The sequence below is a fragment of the Sorex fumeus genome, unplaced genomic scaffold, assembly GCF_029834395.1.
Source record: "Sorex fumeus unplaced genomic scaffold, SorFum_2.1 ptg000013l, whole genome shotgun sequence".
Lineage (NCBI taxonomy): Eukaryota > Metazoa > Chordata > Mammalia > Eulipotyphla > Soricidae > Sorex > Sorex fumeus.
Window position 1 is genome coordinate 4,606,482 of NW_026606070.1, and position 20,795 is coordinate 4,627,276.

At 51.4% G+C, this 20,795-nt stretch overlaps 1 protein-coding gene across 1 annotated transcript; it reads left to right on the top strand.

Moving 5' to 3' along the window:
- Window positions 1-14,862: 14,862 nt before the first annotated feature.
- On the top strand, window positions 14,863-19,835 carry NKX6-1 (NK6 homeobox 1). The gene is made up of 3 exons (XM_056111436.1): window positions 14,863-15,566; window positions 17,018-17,190; window positions 19,505-19,835. The coding sequence occupies exons 1-3, from the start codon at window positions 14,882-14,884 to the stop codon at window positions 19,754-19,756; spliced, it is 1,110 nt and encodes a 369-aa protein (XP_055967411.1). The 5' UTR covers window positions 14,863-14,881; the 3' UTR covers window positions 19,757-19,835.
- Window positions 19,836-20,795: the final 960 nt, after the last annotated feature.

A 20,795-nucleotide genomic window follows, 5' to 3' on the forward strand; every position in this document is an offset into this window, starting at 1 on the left:
ACTGACCCGGGTTCAATTCCTCTGCCCCTCTCGGAGAGCCTGTCAAGCTACTGAGAGCATCTCGCCTGCACAGCAAAGCCTGGCAAGCTCCCCGTGACATATTCGATATGCCAAACACAGTAACAACAAGTCTCACAATGGAGACATTACTGGGCCCGCTCGAGCAAATCGATGAACAGTGGGAAGACTGTGACCATTTATAGCCATAGCACAGAAAAGAAAAGTAAGAACTCTATTTTGATGGTTTAATTATTGATTTTTGGGCCACACTCAACTGGACTCAAGGGCTACTCCATACTCAGTGCTCCTGGTGGTGCTCAAGGGACCACTACATGGTGCCAGAAATCGAACCCAGAGTCTCACACATGCAAGACCAGAGCTCTACCACTGAGCCACACAGCCAGCCGGAGAATTTTATTTTACCCCATGGAAGAGATGGCAAAATAGCCATAGCTATCTATCAAGTTTCTCACTTCAGAAGTGCTCTGAGGGCCAGGGGACGAGGTCAGAGGGCTGGAGCACATGGTGTGCGTTCGGGGGAGCCAGGTTCAAGCTCCGGCACTGCACGGTTCCCCCAGCACCCCCGGGGGTCACTCCGCAATAGCACCCAGCACCACCCGGGATAGCCCCAGCAATAGCACCTGAGCACCACCCGGGATAGCCCCTCCCCAAAAGAAAGAATAAAGAAAATAAAATGCAGGTAGAAAGGCTCCCCACACGGGACCATCTTCATTTGTTTTCTTGTTTTGTTATTTTTTTGGGGGGTGGGGGTGGTGGTTAGTACCTGGTGATGCTCAGGTAGTCAGAGTTTCCCAACATTACCCCTTCTGCTCCAATATATTGGAAAACAGGAAAAAAAAAAAACCCTCAAGGATTTAAGGGATGGAAACAAACAAACAAGATCCATGTTTTAGTTGTCTGGGAACTTCTCCATGGTGTCACATTTCTCGCTGTTCTCCATACCTCCTGACTAGGCTGAGATGGCCTCCAGGGTCTGTGATATACTGATGCTCACTGAGACTGCTCCTATGCGCCCATCCAATGTTCTGAGAAGACCCCTGGCTCCAGCACGCTCACTGCCCTGCCCTCTGATGTCCAGGGCCATCACACAGTCCTCCACCCTGTTCACCTCACAAACACTGTCCAAACACTGTCCTCCCGTTGTTCATCGATTTTGCTCGAGCGGGCCCAGTAACGTCTCCATTGTGAGACTTGTTGTTACTGTGTTTGGCATATCGAATATGTCACCGGTAGCTTGGCAGGCTTTGCCGTGCTGGCAAGGCAATCTCGGTAGCTTGCCGGGCTCTCCGAGAGGGGCGGAGGAATCGAACATGGCTCGGCCAGGCTGGCTGCGTGCAAGGCAAACGCCCTACCACTGTGCTATCACTCTAGCCCCACCTCACAAAAGAACCGCTTTTAACTAAGGTTGAGCTTGTTATGCCTGACTCACGTGATTAATAAGACAGCTTGCTCTGTCTTTCCGGGGACTTTCAACTTGAACCAAAGCCAATGCTTACTTTTAAAGGGGAAGGGATGATAAGGCATTATGGTGATATTTAGAACAGTGTTCTTTGAACTTTTTACACCTGTAGACTGGCACCTGTTTGGTTACTAGTCCACGGAAGTTATAATCAGTTCAGGAAAACACTGGTTTTCAACCTGTCTACACCTGATGGACTGTCACCAGTCCATGGTCCAGTGGTGGGATACCACTGGTATACTCCTGTTGGTTGTTTGAGGTCTTAAGTATCTGGCCCAGTGTGTTGTGAGACGATATTTTGATCAAGAGATCCAGGCAGAACCGGTTAGGTGGGAAAATAGGGTTTTCATTCTCACTCCATAAGTTTAATAAACAGAAATTATGAGACGAGGAAAAATTCATCCACCTGCTTTTTTAGAGCAGACTACATAGTATATTTATCTATAAATGGATGAATGTGATATTGGAGAAATCTTTTGCCGAATACCTAATCTTTCAGAGAAGAAAAAAAGCAGTGTCTAGTCATCCTGCCTAGAATTTTAATGACAAACTTTATTATAGCATAGTCTATCATTGGCTTGCAGTTCTGTATTTCTGCAAGAAAATATCCATTTTCACGCGTCCATTAAATATCTGATTCATTTTCTTGGCTCATGATAATGCCTTGCAGTATATCACCAGCAAAACAGAGGCATTGGACAAATATAAGATTGAGTGTGATTGAGCTAATAAGTTTTTTTTAATTGCCTCTTACTTGTCTTTGGATGTAGTCTGTTTTTTCAGGAAGCAGGAGCAGAATTGGAGGATCTTGATTTTAAAGAGCATTGGCATGCCAGTATACAGACTAAGATTATTCACCCGAGCTGGCAGAGCACCCCAGTACAGAGTCCAGCAACCACATCTCAGTTCTCCTGCTCCAGTGAATGTCCGAATGGATACCTTGGCAGCGCATATTTTCTGGAGAAGACTGAAAACTGATAAATATGGCCTTCTTATGTTCTCCCACTAAGGTTATTGGATTTTGATTAAGAGGTTAAAAATTTACACCGAATAGGACATCACATTTTTTATTTCTTTTATTTTAATTATTTTTTATTAATTTTTATTAGTGAAACACCATGAGGTACAGTTGTAGACTTACAAAGTTTTGTGCTTGGGTTTCGATTATACAATGATCAGATACCCATCCCTCCACCAGTGCCCATTTTCCACCACCCTGGATAATATCCCTCCCACCCCCATCCCCCCATCCCCCCTGTCTCTGTGGCAGGGCAATCCCCTGTGTTCTCTCTCTTGTTTTGGGTGTTGTGTTCTGCAAAAGAGGCATTGAGTGGCAAACATGTTCAGTCCATAGTCTACTTTCGACATGCATCTCCCCTCCTGGGAGGATCCTCCAAACACCCTTTATTTGGTGCTCCCTTCTCTGTCTGAGCTGCCGTTTCCCCTAGAATGACCGGCTGGCCTCTAAGCCATGGAGTAAACCTCCTGGTACTGATCTCGGCTATTCTTGGTTATTAATCTCCTATTTTGTTACTTTATGTCCCCCAGATGAATGCAATCTTTTTATGTCTATCCCTGTCTTTCTGACTCATTTTGCTTAGCATGATACTTTTCATGTAGTACCACTTGTATGTAAATGTCATGACTTCATCTTTTCTAACAGCTACATAGTACTCCATTGTGTAGGACATCACATTTCTTGGAATGAATCATCAGCAGATCTTTTCTTTATCTCTAAGACAGGCAAGGAAAAATTTATAGACTAATACTTTGAGAACAAATCTATGTGAAATGCATATTGGCTTTTTCTATGGGCCATTGCATATTTTTTACATATGTAAAATATAAGATAAACCTGCTGGAATAAGTGAGTTGATAACTGTTTTTGTATTGCCTAGTTTTGATATTTTTATTTAGCCTTCTTGTTATAGCACTGTCGTTCCTGCCTGCTCAGTACTGGCTCCTTTCATTTCTACAGGCTGATCAACTTCCCCTCTGCACATTTCCTGTTGTGAAGGCCCTGGTGATCCCGCTGACTCACTTCACTACAACTTGCAACTTGAACTTGCAACTTGTGCTTTTCACAATCTCACTTGATCACTTGACTTCACGTTAATCGTCAATTTGCTCGAGCGGGCGCCAGTAACGTCTCCATTTGTCCCTGTCGCGTGCTAGTGTAACCCAATGGCGTCTGTTCGCTCTAGGAACACGAAGAGCCTCAAACCGATCGTTCATGATCTTGATGAAGAAGTCGGACCATCTGGTAGGTGGGCGGCCATGTGGTCAATTTTGACATCCCGTGGAATCCAGTCGGTAACAGCTCTAGTCCAGCGGTCGTCTCTAAATCTCATTACGTGACCAGCCCATCTGATTTTTGACGCCTTGGCAAACGAGACAGCGTCCCTGATTCTTGATTGTAGATGGAGGTCGAAATTCCGGATTCTTTCTCTCATTTGAGTGAAACATGATACTCCAAGCATAGCTCTTTCAATTCCTCTTTGGGAGACCCGAATAGGATCTCATTCACAATCTCACTCTTTTAATATTTCTATCGCGATATGTTTCGCATGCCATAGAAATTTGCGCACCCAGCTTATAGAAGTTTGTTGTAGTCACACAGTTCTGTGACCATCACTAAATCCAGTGTTGGAGCATTTTTTCCACGTCCCCAAGGTGCCCCATCCATTCTTTTAACCCCTCCCATTTCTGAGAAGCTATACATTTGTTTTCTGTCTTGATGGATGTTCCTCTTCTGCAAATCTCGTAGAAATGGAATCATTCTCTAGGTGATCTTTTCTGACCGATTTCTTCACGTAGCATAATGTTTATAAGGCGTATCCATACTGTAGTATGACTCAGTGTTCCTTTGATCCTTGGTATGGATGCGCTCATTCTTTCATGCAAGGAAGAACACTTGAGAGCCTTCTACCTTTTGTCTATTGTGAATCATGCTGATGTGAATAGGAGTAGAAAAGTTTTCAAAAGAGTGAAAAGAACAGGGCTAGGGCTATAATACAGCGGGTAGGGCATTTGCCTTGTAAGCAGCCGACCCAGGCTCGATCCCTGGCCTCCCATATGGTTCTACTAAGCACCACCAGGAGTAATTCCTAAGCGTCAAGCCAGGAGTAACCCCTGAGTACTGCCGGGTGTGACCCAAAAAGCAAAAAAAAAAAAAAAAAGTAAAAGTTATTTTTTTTATTTAAAAAGAAAAACATAAAAAAGAGAGAAACATTAAAAAAATTTAAAAAGAAAAGTTTCTGAATTTTTTTTTTTTGGTTTGATTTTGGGGTTAGACCCAGTGGTACTTAGGGTTTACTCCTGGCTCGGTGCTCAGGGGTCACTCGTGGAGGGGTATGATATGATGGGGGTGGACCCCAGGAAGGCTGTGTGCAAGGTCAGCTCCTTACCTGCTGTCCTTGTTTATCTTGATTTTGGGGAGCCATACCCAGTGGAGCTGGGGATTACTCTAGCAAGTGCACAGCAAAAAGCAGGAGCTTCTGTCCTTGGCCGGAGTGTTTGTTTGCTAAAAGCCACATGTTATGGGAAGCTCTCCTGGCTCTGGGCTCACGGCTCACTCCTGGCGGTGCTTTGGGTACTATATGTGGTGCTGGAGATTGTACTGTGGTCAGCCACGTGCAAGGCAAGCTCCTTAATTCCCATAATATCTCTCAGGCCCAACCTAGGTTTTTTTAAAGAGTGAAGAGAATCAGATTTTACAGGCTAGTCCTTAAGTGTCTGATTTCCAGTTCAGCATGCTTTCTACTCAGGAAAGGCCAGACATTGTAGAAATGTTATTTTTAAAACTCAAATATAACACACTGCTTGTTTCTGGACTTGATTTGCCTCCAAAATGTAGGATTCCCCCCCCCCCCACCTTGATTTTCCCCTCCAATATTTTAAACATCTGGATAGCTGCCCCATATATCTCTTCATAATCCAAATTTCAGATAGCCAGTAATTCCATTCTAGTAGTAGGGCTTTTAATCTGTTGCCTGCAATGTAATCCTTTTGAATAATAAATAATTGTGGAGGAATTCTGTTGAGAGTTCTTCTGGAATGAACCACCCCTTGTATGGACCTTCGGACGCTAAGGAAATGAGAGCCGTGCAGAGCCGCTTGGCTGTAATAAATCAATGTAATGTAAACTATGTCAAATTAAAACGGAGTGCTTAAATGAGCTGTGATGTCAAGTGTGCTGCAGTGCTTCAAGTATGGAAACTACATGTGACTAGCAGGTAGTCCCAAAAAAGCCTAGCCTGGCAGCGGTGAACAGAACCTGCACGTGCCCTTCACTCACTGAGGGCAGTTACCTGTTTCTAGTTTGAGACCCGTAGTCAGCTTCTCAGTTACCTCTTTGTGTAGGATAACATTGGTTTGTCCTTCCTGTCTTGGAACAGGGAGTTTAGGTTTATTGGGTTACTCCCATCACAGTGCTCAGGCCAGATTAATTTTTCCTAATCCTAGCAGGGTCCTAATCTAATGGCTACTTTTTGGATTATGACAGAGTTTGTCCGTGACCATGCTCTTAACTTATAGATAAGTATTATGGCGCTTTGGCCTGGCCCATTTCGATGCCAGGGTAGCTCACAGCTTGCCGTGGGTCCATCCAGTCCCTAGTCAGGACCCTGCTTTTGAGATGCTAGGAACTAAGGGCAACTGAGGCTTAAATCGAGAGAACAGATGCACAGGAGTGGATATTATTCAGAGTTAATTAACTCCCAACTTTCAAAAGCATAGCATTAACGGTCTTCCTGCATCTATACAAAAAAGGACATTGCTCTGAATTAACTATGCAAAGGACTTAAGGAGAAGAGGAAAGCAATATTTACAAGTTAACAGAGTCTGATTAGGAGATAAAGGTGATTGGCTGGTTGGGGAAGCAGAGCACAAAGAAAGAGGTTATAAATAAACACACAGGAATGGGAGCACTGTGATGGGAATAACCTAATAAACCGAAACTCCCTTCAGTAAGGCAGAAAGGACAAACCAATGTTATCCAACACCTTTGTGATCTCCTGGCTGTTGATCTCAACACCCCCAGCCCCTGGCCTCACCTACTTCAAGTAAGCTTCTCTCTGTCTGCACGCAAAGTAAGGGGGTTTACACCCCTCACCAGATGACCTCCACAAGACCGTTTCTCCTTCTAGGAGAGCACTTCCTCCGCACAGCACAAAACGGCTTTACACACTCCAGCTCATCATTCCTCCTTGATACTGAAAATATCCCAAGGAACGGGAGATTTTCTTGGTGGCCAGAAAATATAACCCACATGCCAGGCAATAAAGGGTCAAACTGACAGGTTTTGTTTTCAGGGTTAGTTGGCCCTTCAATGGCTTTTTAGGGCCATAATCTGACCACGTCAGAGGCAATTCTGTGACCAACGACTCTCTCAAATGCTAGGATGTAGTATGTGAAGCTGAAGTAGTATGTATATGTTAAAAATTAAAGTTAATGGGGTCCAGAGAAGACTTAAGGGGCTGTAGCCATGCTTTGTATGCAGAAGGCCTGGTTTGATTCCTGCGCGGCTATTGGGAATGGCCCCCAGGTACTGCCAGATACCACCAATATGGCACCCTCCAAATTAAAGTGTCAAATTAATTAACATAATTAATTAACATAGCTAACAAAGTGCTCTAAAAATGCCTACTGGTTTTCAAAATATAAATAAAATGTTAAATATTTTAAAATTTAAATATATACTTATGTGGAAATCAGATTCTAATATAAATTTCCAATTGGAATTTTTTATTCCTACTTTTTAATTTATGATTAGTGGGCCATGCCCAATGGTACACTGGGGATCATATGTGGTGCCAGACACTAAATCAGGATCAGCAGCATGCAAGGCAAGTGTCCTTAACCCTATACTCTCTCTCTCTCTCTCTCTCTCTCTCTCTCTCTCTCTCTTTCGCCTTTGAATAATTTTAAAGAAATTTCATTAATTTCCCAAGTCGGTTTCATTGTTTTTCTTATCTGAAAGAATATGAACTATGTGGCTCTTTCGATAATGGAAAGTGCCAAGTTTCACTTTAAATTTACTTAATTTAGAATATTTTATATGTCTTAAAATCATTTTCTAGTTTTCTAGAACGGGGCCTGGACATAGTCCAGGGAGGGCGCTTGCCTAGCATGGGGCCAGCCAGGGGTCCACACCAGACCTGCTTCCTTGAGCAGTGAGCCCTGGGTGCAGAGCCAGGAGTAAGCCTAGCGCCTGGGCGTGCCCCCTCTCCACACTCCCAAACAAAACAAACACAGCACAAAAAGCTGGACTCAGCAGCCAGTCCAGGAGGGCAGGAGGAGGGAGGACTTCAATGCCTGCGCTTCCCGTAGGAGCTGAGATACCCGGAGAAAGTTAAGTGACTTGTGCTTCTATTGCCCTTATAACGGGCAATAGAACCTAATTTATAGAGATGTTACATTAGTGGCACGAAACACTCAAATGCAGCGATGATGATGATGATGACTATTTCCCCCCAATTCTGAGAACTAGCAGAAAAGTAGTTGGGCCTCCAAGAGGTTCATGTCAGTGAAAAAACAAAACAAAACAAACGAACAAACAAAACCACCAGGGCCAGGAACTTCCTCCCTGTAAGCCCAGCCTTGGAGGGAGTTGAATGCAGATTTCTGGAGACTGCATAGCCTGTGTCACTTGCAGGGGTGAGGCTAGGAGATCTCAGCGCTGATTCCCCCCACCCCCAAGTCAGAGTGAGGACAGCAGATTATGGAAGTGTCCTTCAGGATGCAGGGAGATAATACAGCGTTTAGCAAAATTGCTTCACATGCGGTGGACCTGGGTTTGATTCCTGCGCCACATGGTCCCCAGAGCATGGAGGGTGCAGCCTGACCCAGTGGCAGAGCCCTCAATGACCAGGATGGAGGAGTGGCAAATGGGGGTCCCAGACCTCCTTAGCTCCCTTGAAAGCCTCGCCCCATGTCCTCCCCACCACACACACCCAATGATGTAATATTAAATACTTTCTACAGTTTCAGTATTAAAACAAGGCATAATAGAATAAAGAATGGAGAGGAAAAAAATGATAAGTATATATTCCAATATCAGAAACATTTGTTGCTGGAGTTGGGGGTTCACGGTGATTGTGATTTTGTGATTTTATAATTATCTCTAATTCACGAATAGTTGATCTTGTTTTGATCATCGGTTAGGAAAAGGAGGAAAACAAGATAGTTCTGGTCGTCCTCTTGGAGAAAACAACTTGGGCACTCTTTTATTTTTATTTTTTTGCCTTTTATTGAGTCAAATGCTCTTGATTTGACTGGAGCGATAGCACAGCAGGTAGGGCGTTTGCCTTACAAGCGGCCAACATGGCCGACCTGAGTTCGATTCCTCCACCCCTCTCGGAGAGCCCGGCAAGCTACAGAGAGTATTCGATATGCCAGACACAGTAACAACAAAGTCTCCAATGGAGACGTTACTGGGCCCACCCGAGCAAATCGACGATCAACGGGAGGGCCGTTACCTTACCTTACCTTTTATTGAGTCACTGTGAGACAGACCCTCACAAAACTGATCATGATTGGATTTCAGTCCTACAGTGTTCCAACAACCATGCCTCCATCAGTGTACATTTCCCAGCTCCAGGGTCCCCAGGTTCCTTCCCATCCCATCACTCCATCACTCCTCACTCCTCACCTCCCCCCTCTATGGCAGGCTCTTCTCTCTCTCTTTCTCTCTCTTCTCTACTCTCTCCTTTTGGGCATTGTGGTTTACAATATTGATACCGAAAGATTATCAAGAATATCCCTTACCTACTTGTATCCCTCAGATCTTGTCCAGCGTGATCATTCCCAGCTATTATTGTCAGGCTGGTCTCTTCTCTCTCTTACCTGCCCTCAGCCCCACACACCCTCATCATGGTTCATTCCAACCATTGACCAGTCCTCCTAGCCATTGTTTTCCCTGGCCATGAATATTAGTCTACTACTATATATATTTTTATATCCCACAAATGAATGCAGCCTGTAACTGTATCTGTCCTTCTCCTGCCTCATTTCACTCAGCATGACACTCTCCGTGTCACCTGGGCACGCTTAAGCCTTAGTTAGGGCAGGTTTGAGGCAGCAACGCTCAAGAAGTGACGCGCTAAAGACGCTTTGTCCACTAGAGGGCGGCAGCTGCTCGAGGTTCCTAATGAGGACCGCGCAACCCAGACGCTGCAAAGAGGAGCTGAAACCGCAAAGAAACAAATAAAATAACTCCTCCCCCCCTCCCCCGCGCCACCGCACCCACCTCCACGGAGGACCAGGGACCATCACGCAGGAGGCGGCTGAAAGAAGCAACAAGCACACGCTACAAATATCTCTCCTGATCACATTAAGCAGGACCTAATAATAATAATAATAATAATAATAATAATAATAATAATAACAGCGAGTTGTGATGCTCGGACTGTCTCAAATGACCTAAAGTGCCCATCGGAGAGCTGGCCACATAAGAAGTGTCTCGCGGCCGTTCAGGTCACCTGCTGTTTTGCTGGACCAGAAGGAGCCAGCCTTTTGATTCTAGACGGAAATTGCTTCCAGCCACGCGGGATCCCGCGTTCCAGCCTCTAAGCAAATAGGGTTGCGGGGAAGCCAAGAGGCGGTGCAGAAAAACATCGGGATTCATGCACCCCTGGGTGCGCTCTGCGGAGCGTTCGGGAGCCGTGCGCCCCACCCCTCCTTCGACGGCCGCGGGTGCTTCCTTGCATGGACCCCAGCCCTGAATCCGGGGGTTGCTCTTGCAGACCCTCTACCCACCCCGGGACGGCTCCGTCTGGGGCGCTTCTGCGCCCGTAGCGGGCGAGAGCTCCAAGTTGAACCCGGGCGAGTTCAACGGGCTTCGGAGAGCGGCGCCGCGCCCGGCTGGACGCTGGGGGCATCTTTGGGAGTGGACGCAGCCAGGTCGGCTCCCCCTGGAGCTCCGCGACCGGCCTGAGAGCGCAGACGAGCTCTGTTCTCGGATGCTGGAGGCTTGCGACCCCAACCCGGTCCCCGCTCCCCGCCCTTCGGCCTCCCCGCGCGCCCGGCCCCTCTGAGAGAGCATCAGCGGCCGCGGCTGGGCCCCGGCAGGCCCCGGCCGTCGAGCGGAGCTTCGGTTGCGGGTGTCTCAAGGACAGTTTTAGCTCGGGTGTTGCAGAGGGCTTTGTTCTTGTTTTTGTTTTTGTCCGGACCCAAGCACTTCGTTCCCTCCCTCCCCTTTACTCTGTGCAGAATTGGCTTCCTCGCAGGGTCCCGACACTTATATATATTTTTCGGCAAAGAGCAAAGACCGTGCGTGCGTTTGTCTGAGGCTTCATTAGCATTTCTTTTCGGGGGAGGGGGGAGGATAAGCCTGAATTGAGTAGCTCCTTCCTGCACCTCAACTGCCAGACCTGTGACAAGGCACCAAAGCACTCCGGAATAGGATGCAGACCCAGGGCTGGGTGGTTGGCCCCGGGTTTGCTGCCGGGAGTCGCAACTTGTGCAGCTAAAACCCCACTGTGAAAACCGGGGACGGGGTGGGGCCATGGTTACAGGGGAAGTCTCGAAGAGCTGCCCTCACCCCTACCCTTTCGGACCGTTCCTTCCTTCCTTCCTTCCTTCCTTCCTTCCTTCCTTCCTTCCTTCCTTCCTTCCTTCCTTCCTTCTTCCTCATATATATATAAAAGTCAGAATTTGTCAAACCGCTTTCATCTTTTCCACAATTATGTTACAAATCATTCACATCCACAAAACCCCTTCCCCCAACATATAAATGTGCAGAGATGCGAGGGGGCGTCCCCTTCCTCGGGGTGCTACCGAACCCCCCCCACTTTATTAGGTGTTGAGCAGAAAAAAACTGGGCTTGGGGGAAGGACTCCCGATTTTCTACGGGGCTTTCGTAAAACGGGTGTCACACGGCGGAGAACCGAAGCGAGCTTCGCTGGGCGGTACGGGGACCCTCTCGGGCCAAGGTGGGGTCGTCTCCTTCGGGCTGGACGTTTGGTCCCCGAGCCGGCCGGGCTGCACCGCACCGCACCGCACCGCACCGAAAGGTCCGCGGCTCGCAGCGCTGCGCTCCGAGCGGCCGCCACGCGCGCGGCCCAGGGACACGCAGGGCAGGATGCCTGGGAACCGTCTCCAGAGAAAACAACGCTCGCTGTCTTCACTCGGGAAATGTCAGGTTAAACTCTGCACACTTGTCACGCTCAGCGGCGATTTCCGGATGGGCAATGCGCTGCTGGAGTTGGGTTGAATCTCTCTTTCACACGAAAATAACCCCCCCCCCACCCCCAATAGAGCAGGTTCTATTCTTCCCCGAGTCACACAAATAAAGAGGAGTCGCCCCTTCCAACTGGAATTTCGAAAAACGCTAGCCACCTTCTCTCTCCATCCCAACTTGGTCTGGGAGAAGCGGTGTCCGCGCGGGTGGCTGATGGCCCAGAAGCAGGGCGTGCTACAGCCAGGGTGGCAAGAAGTCTGGTCCAAAACGAAGCTAGAGGCCGAAGGGGTCCCAGCGCCCCCGGCAGGCTCAGGCTTCCCGCATCCCATTGGAGCCGTTTCCTCCCGGCCAAGGTGTCAGCGGCGCCGGGTTCAGACTCCTCCCGGGCCGGAATTCCTCCGGGGCAGTGCAGACTGTTCCCGATTCAGCCTTCCGCGGCACAGCACAAAGCACCGTTAAGGCAAGACCGCACCTTCCCCCCTTTCCAATTCCAAAGTGCCTGAAAAGATGGAATTTGCCTGGCCTGGGGATTAAGGAAGAAGAGAGAGGGCCCGTGAGCAAATCAGAATGACATTTCTATGAGACCAGAAGTAAACAACAAAAGTGACAAAAGTTAAAGGAAAATCTAAAAACTCAGACTCCAGTGCACTCTTTATAAACCAGTGCTTTGGAAAGCAAAGTTCTCACAGCACAATAATTTCTGCTGGCTTTTGGTGCGTGGACCCACCTAAGTACATTGTGCACGTAGTCAAAGTTCCCGTCAAACAATCTACAGCTACAGTCAAACTTCAGAGTCAAACAACCTATATCTCTATTTAACTTTTCGGTTGGGGAGGCCACACCTGATGGTGCTGGGGCTTCCTCCTGGCTCTGTGCTCAGGACTGAGGCCGTATGCACTGTGGGACCCACTGTCCTATCTTTCAAGCCCCCAAAGCAATGATCTTATCCAAATTGTTACAATGATCCCTCCCTGAGTTGGGTTACTTGAACATCCTGAAATCTGGAATTTGGGTCCTCATGTACCCAGTGCAACCCGGTTGGCTGGGAATTTAAAGACGATTAAATTCCATTCCAGGAATGAAAGGGATTTAGAGGGAATAGGAAGTCACTGTCCAGTTCCTAAACTCTAGACACCCGGTGCCTACCCAGAATCCAAGTTCACTCCATCTCCAGAAACTGCCCTGGATGCTCGGACAAGCCCCAGAGAACCGTAGATGATTTTCAAAAATTACAGTCTCCGGAGTTTCAATACTTCTGTATATAAAAGACTCCACCTCACCTCGGATGATTCTCCCGCCACAGAAACGCAAAAACAAATAACCACAAAGAGAAGATTTTTAAAGGACAGAACAACTCTGCTCTCGGGTGTAAAGGTCAAAGGAAAGGTGAAGAGTCTTTCAAAGCTGATTCTGCTCCTAGTGAACTGAGTAAAACCTAGAAAAGATAAGGTTCGCGGAGGGGTTGGGGGAAACGCAGGGATGAAAAGAAGGGTGAGGGGAGAAAGAACAGAGAAGGGGAGGATGGGGAGGAGGGGGGCAAAGCTGGAGGAGGACGATCCTTCGGCCTACAAGGGGATTAAAGACATCTATAGGCTTAAGGAGCAACAAATTAATTTACACAATTCTGGGAGCGCCCAGATGGCCTTTAATTAATCCCTTCAAAAGAAGGCGCTGGGCCAGGGCTGCGCCTGCTGCCTGCTCCATTAGCTCCATTTTCCAAGGGCCCAGCCCGTCCTCGAGGTGAGGCGCCGCGAGCTCGCGGGGGAAGGGGGGAGGCTGGCGCTAGCGGGGGTGGGGGTGGGGGGGGAGGTGAAGACTATGAACTGCTTTTCCATAAAAGGGCCGGGTTTTCATTATTCGGCTCTTTAAAAAGTAATACCCTATCCACTCGGCTCCCCCCCTCCCCTTGCCCATTTTATTTAACACAATTAATTGAGGCGTCCACTGGCCCCGCGGCGGAACCGCACCACTCGCCGGGCCCCGCCCCTGACCACGCCCACCGGAGGAGGGCGGGAGGGGCCAGGGGCGGGGACCCAGAGCCCCCCGCCCCGGGGCGGGCCCTCCTCAGCCAATCAGAGGGCGCGGCGACCCCCGCCTGGGCGCGCCCCTGCGGCCACGCGAAGGCCGAGCCTGCGCGCGATTGGAGACGGCGGTGACGCCCCCGGCCGGCACCCGCCTCCTCGCCCCGCCCCGCCCCGCCCCGCCCCGCCGCCTCCGGGTGACGTCCCTCAAAGTTCTCATTTTGGACCCCCCCTCTCCTGCCCCCTCCCGCTCGTCCCCCAACTAAAGAGGGGTAGGGAGTGATGCAAATGTTTTATTACCTTTGAGAGCTTCATCCGAACTGTCAGGCCCGGAGGGAGCGCGCCGAGGACGGGCGAGCGCCGCGCAGAGGGTCAGCTCGGCCGAGGACCGGACTCGGGCAGCGCGCGGGCAGCCTGCGAGGGCAGCGGCCCAAGATGCGAGAGCCGAGAGGCGCGGGCGGACAGTGAGCGCAGGAGCGGGCGCTGGGGGTGGGGCGGGGGTCGCCGGACCCCTCTAGAGGCGCAAGTGCACGGAGCGAGGAGCGCAGCCGGGATCCGAGCCGCCGTCACAGTTTTTACTTTTTTTTTTTTTCTCCCTCCATCCCCCTCCCTTCTCTTGATTTATCTAGTTTTATTTTTTCCCGTTCCCGTGGTCCTTTCCCCAAACTGCCACTGAAGTGTCGGGGAAGGCAGCAGGTCCGCCGGCCGAGCCCGGGCGCCCCGGGGCTCGGTGGCGCTGCAGTCCGGGCGCGGCCCCGGGGCGCGGTCCCCGGGCGGGCTGGATGCGCATCCCTCCCGGCGCGGCGGCGCGAGCAGGCGGCGGCGTCCCGCGGACCCTCTCCAGAGGCCAGCGCGCCGGCCCCCCCACCCCAACTTCTAGAAAAGTGGCGATTCGGCGACTCTGAAACTTTGTTGCAAACTCTCGGCGGCCCCGCGGCGTTTCCTTTCGCTTCTTCGGGCCCAGAGCAGGAGATCGGATAGTCGCGTGCGGCGAGCGGCGCGGTCCAGGCGTCGGAGACCAGAGTCCAGACCCGCTCCGGACGCCCGCCCGGAGCGGGAAGAGGCGCGGGGCCCGGTCCGATCCGGTCCGGTCCGCTCCGGACGCCGGTGCCCGCCGCTCCCGGCGCGCTTGGCAGGTCGCCTCCGGGCGCGTCGCGCGGGTCCCCGGCGGCGGGCTGCGGGCAGCGGCCGGGCCGTGGGATGTTAGCGCTGGGGGCCATGGAGGGCACCCGGCAGAGCGCGTTCCTGCTCAGCAGCCCGCCGCTGGCCGCCCTGCACAGCATGGCCGAGATGAAGACCCCCCTGTACCCCGCCGCCTACCCGCCGCTGCCCGCCGGGCCCCCCTCGTCGTCCTCGTCGTCGTCCTCGTCCTCCTCGTCGCCCTCCCCGCCGCTGGGCACTCACAACCCCGGCGGCCTGAAGCCCCCGGCCGCGGGGGGGCTCTCGTCCCTGGGCAGCCCCCCGCAGCCGCTCTCCGCGGCCACCCCGCACGGCATCAACGACATCCTGAGCCGGCCCTCCATGCCCCTGGCCTCGGGGGCCGCCCTGCCCTCCGCCTCGCCCTCCGGCTCGTCCTCCTCGTCCTCCTCGTCCTCCTCCTCGTCCTCCTCCGCATCCTCGGCGTCGGCCGCCGCGGCGGCGGCTGCAGCGGCCGCGGCGGCCGCGTCCTCCCCGGCCGGGCTGCTGGCCGGCCTGCCCCGTTTCAGCAGCTTGAGCCCGCCGCCGCCGCCCCCGGGGCTCTACTTCAGCCCGAGCGCCGCGGCCGTGGCCGCCGTGGGTCGCTACCCCAAGCCGCTGGCCGAGCTGCCCGGCCGGACGCCCATCTTCTGGCCCGGAGTGATGCAGAGCCCGCCCTGGCGGGACGCGCGCCTGGCCTGCACCCCGCGTGAGTACCGTCGGGCGCCCGACTCTCAGGGCTCTCGGGGTCCCATCCCCTCCGGGGGTCTCTTCCTCCGGCCTCGCGGGGCGGCTGAGCCCGGGCAGGGCGTGGGGCGAGGGATCCCCAAGTGCTGGGCCACGCCTGGCCGTGCGAGGGTGCGCGCGTCCGCGCGGGGTACCGCGAGCCGCAGCCCGGGGGCCGCGTCGGATTCTGCTCCAGAGCATCCCGAGTGGAGCCCGAGGCCGGGCCGGGCTCAGAGAGGTGGGGGCCAGAGAGACCCTCCATCCCCCTCAGCCTCTCGCTCACCCCCGTTTTTCCGGACTCCTGCGGGTCGGGCTTCCCGTTCGCCCTTGCCCACCTTCCAGGCTTCCCCTCGGCCAGGTGTTGGGGGCCGCAGCGGCGGTGGCTCACAGCCCCGAACACGGCACAGGTGTTTGCTCAGTACGTTCCTGCCCTAAGAGTGTCCCCACCGCGCCTCTTAGCCAGTGGCACTCGGTCCACTCGGCCCTAGGGCGCGCGGAGAAGCCAGGCCCCCGGCGAGCTGGCAGAGGAGCGCACGGTGGCTCAGGGGAGCGGCACCCCGGTTCGCCCCACTTCACACCCTCCAGCACCCGCTGCAGAGAGAACCGGAGGGGGAACGGGGCAAGGGGACAAGAGCCAGCGGGAGCCGCGCCACCCGCCGCAGACCTTGCTGCAGACCCACTAGTGATCTCGGTCTGCGATGGGCTCTTTGGCCGGCGCTGGAGGACCCCAGTCTCAGCGGTGGCGTTAGGGGCCCCGCCTGGAGTCTTTTTCTGCCCGGTTCTGGCTTTAAGACAGTCCCGGCAGTTTTCCCAAGTCTCAGGACTTTACCGCGTGTCTGGGCCGCAGTAGCGGAATGAAGTTGCCACGGCCCAGAGCTGGAGACCACCCCGGGGTAGCCACGGAAGGAGGGTGGCCGGGTGACGGCACCCCGGAGATGCCACCGAATTCATTGTAAAGAGCTTGTGGGGGGAGCACCAAGAATGCCTCTACAGCGTTTGGCTTGGGGTGGGCGATTGAATCCCTGTATGCCAAGGGGGGGGGGGGGGAAGACGCCCCATTGTGGCGCGCGCTCTGGGGGAAAAACTACTAGTTTGTGCCCCGGCCAAGGCTCCGGGTGAGCTTCTGGACCTTTCTCAGCTCTTTGCAATTTGCGGGGCCTGGCGACCGGGGTCTGCAAACTTTGGTAAGGCGCTCGAGGCTGTTTGTTCGGCTGTTGGTGCCGGTGGAAGGAGGTTCTTTGACTGCTGCTCTGGGCACGCGTGCTATTCCGAGCAGGTGTGAGTGAAAAGGCCAAGGCGGGAGCGCCGTGATGCCCCGCTCCGCATAGGCTGGCTAGGACCCCCGAAACGCAGGATGCGCCCGTTGGTCTCTTTCCCCGAGAGCCACCACTAACAGGCTGTCGTCCCCCTCTCTCGTGTTTATCTGTCCCGCAGATCAAGGATCCATTCTGTTGGACAAAGACGGAAAGAGAAAACACACGAGACCCACATTCTCCGGCCAACAGATCTTCGCCCTAGAGAAGACGTTCGAACAAACGAAGTATCTGGCGGGGCCGGAGAGAGCTCGTCTGGCCTATTCGCTGGGGATGACGGAGAGTCAGGTCAAGGTGAGTGGACCTTACGGGAAGCCTCCAGGCTCAGACCCTCTTCACCACCTCCGTGGGAGGGCGCGCGTGAGCGCACACGCACACACACACACACACACCTGCACACACATGGGACACAGATGCACACATCACACATACACACACACACACACACCAAGTCAACTGTCGCTTGGGGGTAGGGATGGTAGTCGTTGGGATTTGAGGAGCCTGGGAAGATGAGATCAGCGAAGAGGGTGGGGGTAGGGGTTACAAAAGCCCTGGGGTCTCGGGGCGACAAACTGTTGATGAACAAAAGGAATCAACCCCCCGCCTTTGAAATTAGGTTAATCTAGATAGCCGCGTGTGCTGGGGGAACTGTCTATTATTGGAGAAGAAAAGCACTACGCAAAAAATCCGCCCCGGGCTAGATGAGGCCTCTTAGATAGCTTCTGTTGATTCTACTTGTAAAGATATTCCAGCTTTTGTTTGTCCTTCCATGCTCCCCCTGTTATATAATTTCTGATGTAGATTAGTATTATGGCACTACCAAATTAACTTGCAGGTTAAAATTTTTAAAAAGGCACAGGTTCATAGGGTCTGCTTTTTGCTTAACTGAAAAAAAAATCATTTTAAAGTGGCAATTGTCCAAATGAAATGGTAAATTATTATCGTCCTGAGAAATTGACATCTGTGTATGATAAGTTTATAAACATATGCGAGATAGTTGACTGTTTATGACAACAGTTTCTAATTAAAATGTCACTTGGCTTGTAATTGAGTTGTACCATGGATTTCCAGGGAATCAAAAATTTGAGACCATTCCCTGAAAAAGTAAAGGGGTCCTATCAGCCACAGAAATTAAATCTAATGATGTTCTATGGTTCCAGTATCCTTTTGTTCTTCTTCAATTTATTATTTTTGAATTTTGTGTGTTTTACTTGGTTATTATGTATTTTTTAAACATTTTTGGTTATTATGCATTCTTTAAATTAAGTGGGATAAAGTCTACTGGTTACAACGGACAAGTTTTAGAAAATGCGTCCCAGGAGTGATTTTTGTATGTGATTGTTAGTTAAAAGCATTTTTTGCAGTGGTTACTACAGAGACTGTGACAGTTATCTGGAGGTCTTCATTTGTTGCTGTAAATATAACTATGTGCCTAGAAGTGAATTACAGCTGTACAAAAAAAGAGAAAAACCACTTTTGTAGCAATTCTGATTCTTGAGATAAAATTTGTAGTGTATGACAAAATAGGGAAAATTGTTTATTGTTGATGCTTAAATGAAAATATGTGCATCAAACCTGTTAAACATCATAAATAGTCTTAAAATATTTGTATATATTGCAAATGTCTTGGAGAGGAACAGTACAAAATACGTGAAATACTGGTCATGCTGATAGTGAGAAATAATGTAATGGTCAGAATTTCACTTTAAAAAAAATCTAATGAAAATTCTGGCCCTTGACTTTGGTTTTATGATAAACAGTGCAAGTGAGAGGTACTCAACAGAGCAAGGATGATGAGAGAGAAATTTCTGTGATGATTTTGATTAAGCTGTAAATTTTGTGTGTGTGTGTGGGTTTTTGGACATTTTGATTTGAGGTTTCAGTTTTAGCGGGTTCCTCCACCTTTTCTATTTCTGAACTTGACACCATGCACTGCAAGTGTAAATGGGAAGGGGAGTGTTTACCTCCCGTGTGTGTGTGTGTGTGTGTGTGTGTGTGTGTGTGTTCAGATTTGGGACAGTCAAACAAATACCCGAACCTAAAAAAAAAAAAAGAAACAGGAAATTTTGGTAAATGCTGTGCCTTCTACAAATCACATTTCTGCAAATACACTTTAAGTGGTTTGAAATTCTTGCATCTAAGACAGCAGTGAACAGGGGGAGGAAAAAAAAATCCCAGCTGTTCGGGGCCACTTTAGGGGTTAAAGTTTTTTCTTTTTCTTTTTGCAAACTAGGAAGCCGGAAAGCCGACTCCGTTTTAGGGAAACTTTTTTTTTTTTTTGTCTCCAAGTTTTTTTCTGGGAAATCACTCACTGACAACCCGAATACTCAAGTGTCGCTATCACTATGGTAACGGCAGTTTGTTGGTGCCGGTTACTCGGAGGAACCTGGGGCGCCGGAGACCGACTCCGACGGCCCCGAAAGTGGGCGGTGTCGGGGCCGGGTGGGGTGGACCCCAGCCGAGCGAGCCCGGGAAAGTGGGGGATGCAGGAGCACCCGGGCGTGGGGGTTGCAGGGGGGGAACCTCCCGCCGCCCTGGGCTCCCCTCTGACGCCTCTCCCCACCCCACGACGTTTTCCTTTCTCGCCCCTTTGGCCCGCGCCCCCCAGGTCTGGTTCCAGAATCGCCGGACCAAGTGGAGGAAGAAGCACGCGGCCGAGATGGCCACGGCCAAGAAGAAGCAGGACTCGGAGACGGAGCGGCTCAAGGGGGCGTCGGAGAACGAGGAGGAGGACGACGACTACAACAAGCCGCTGGACCCCAACTCGGACGACGAGAAGATCACGCAGCTGCTCAAGAAGCACAAGCCGGGCGGCGGCGCGCTCCTGCTGCACGCGGCCGACGCCGACGGCTCGTCGTGAGCCGCGGCCGCCGCCCGCCACGGACTCGCTCTGTTTTGTAACCGAGAGACCCCCGACGGGGCGCGGGGGGCGCGCGGGGGGCGCGCAGGGGACGCGCAAGGGACGCGCGGGCGCGGGCACGGGGCGCGCGCATCCGGGGAGCGTCAGCCGCGCCCGCGTCCCCCGCGCGCCGCCGCCACCAGGGGAGCCCAGCGGAGCCCCGAGGGTCGCCCCGTCCCCGCCAGCCCCCGCTGAGCCCCCGCCCGAGGGACCTGTTGACGCTCTTTGTAAATAAACCGTGAGTCACACTGACTACAAGTTACTTTATTGTGAATATTTCAGAAAGCAGAAAAAAAAAACAGTCAAAGTCTTCCCTCCCGCCCCCCCACACCGCGCCCGAATTTGGTAGAAAAGAGAAAAACAAAAAACAAACAGAAAGACTGACTTGCTTCTTCCCGGGTGAGAGGTAGTCCTTCTCCCGGGGAGCTTGGCTAGAGAAGCTTCCAGAAGGCGGCCCGCGCGTTCCCCGCGCTCCAGTCCCGCCGCGGCCCCGCGCGCGCTCGCGGACACCCCGCCCGTCCGCTCCCCTCCGAAATTGCACAGTCGTTTCTTGCTATTTATTAGTGATTTCGAGAAAGGATTGGGGGCGGGAGGGCTACAAGAGCTTGTATTTAATTTAACTCCTTTCTGAGAAAAAGAAAAAAAAATGTGTGTTAAAGTAGAAGGTGGGAATTGTTACAACTGCTCTGGGTCAGAAAGCTAAAACTCACTTAGTTGCTGTAATTGAATTTGAAGTGTTTTTTTTTCTTTTTTTTGTATCATAAGAATATTATAGACAATGTAAATGGTTTTTCTTTTTCTTTTTTTATTTTTAAGCGAATAACGGTGATATATTAGTCTCCTTAACCTTTTTAATTTATATAAGGAATTCCGTTTGTAAAGAGAAGCCAACACCCTTTGCAAGACCAGTGACATGTAATGCACTTTCTGTTTCAAAGGATAAATCGAATTAAAAAAACAAAACAAAACAAAACACTTGGAGGACGTCTGTTGCCTTGAA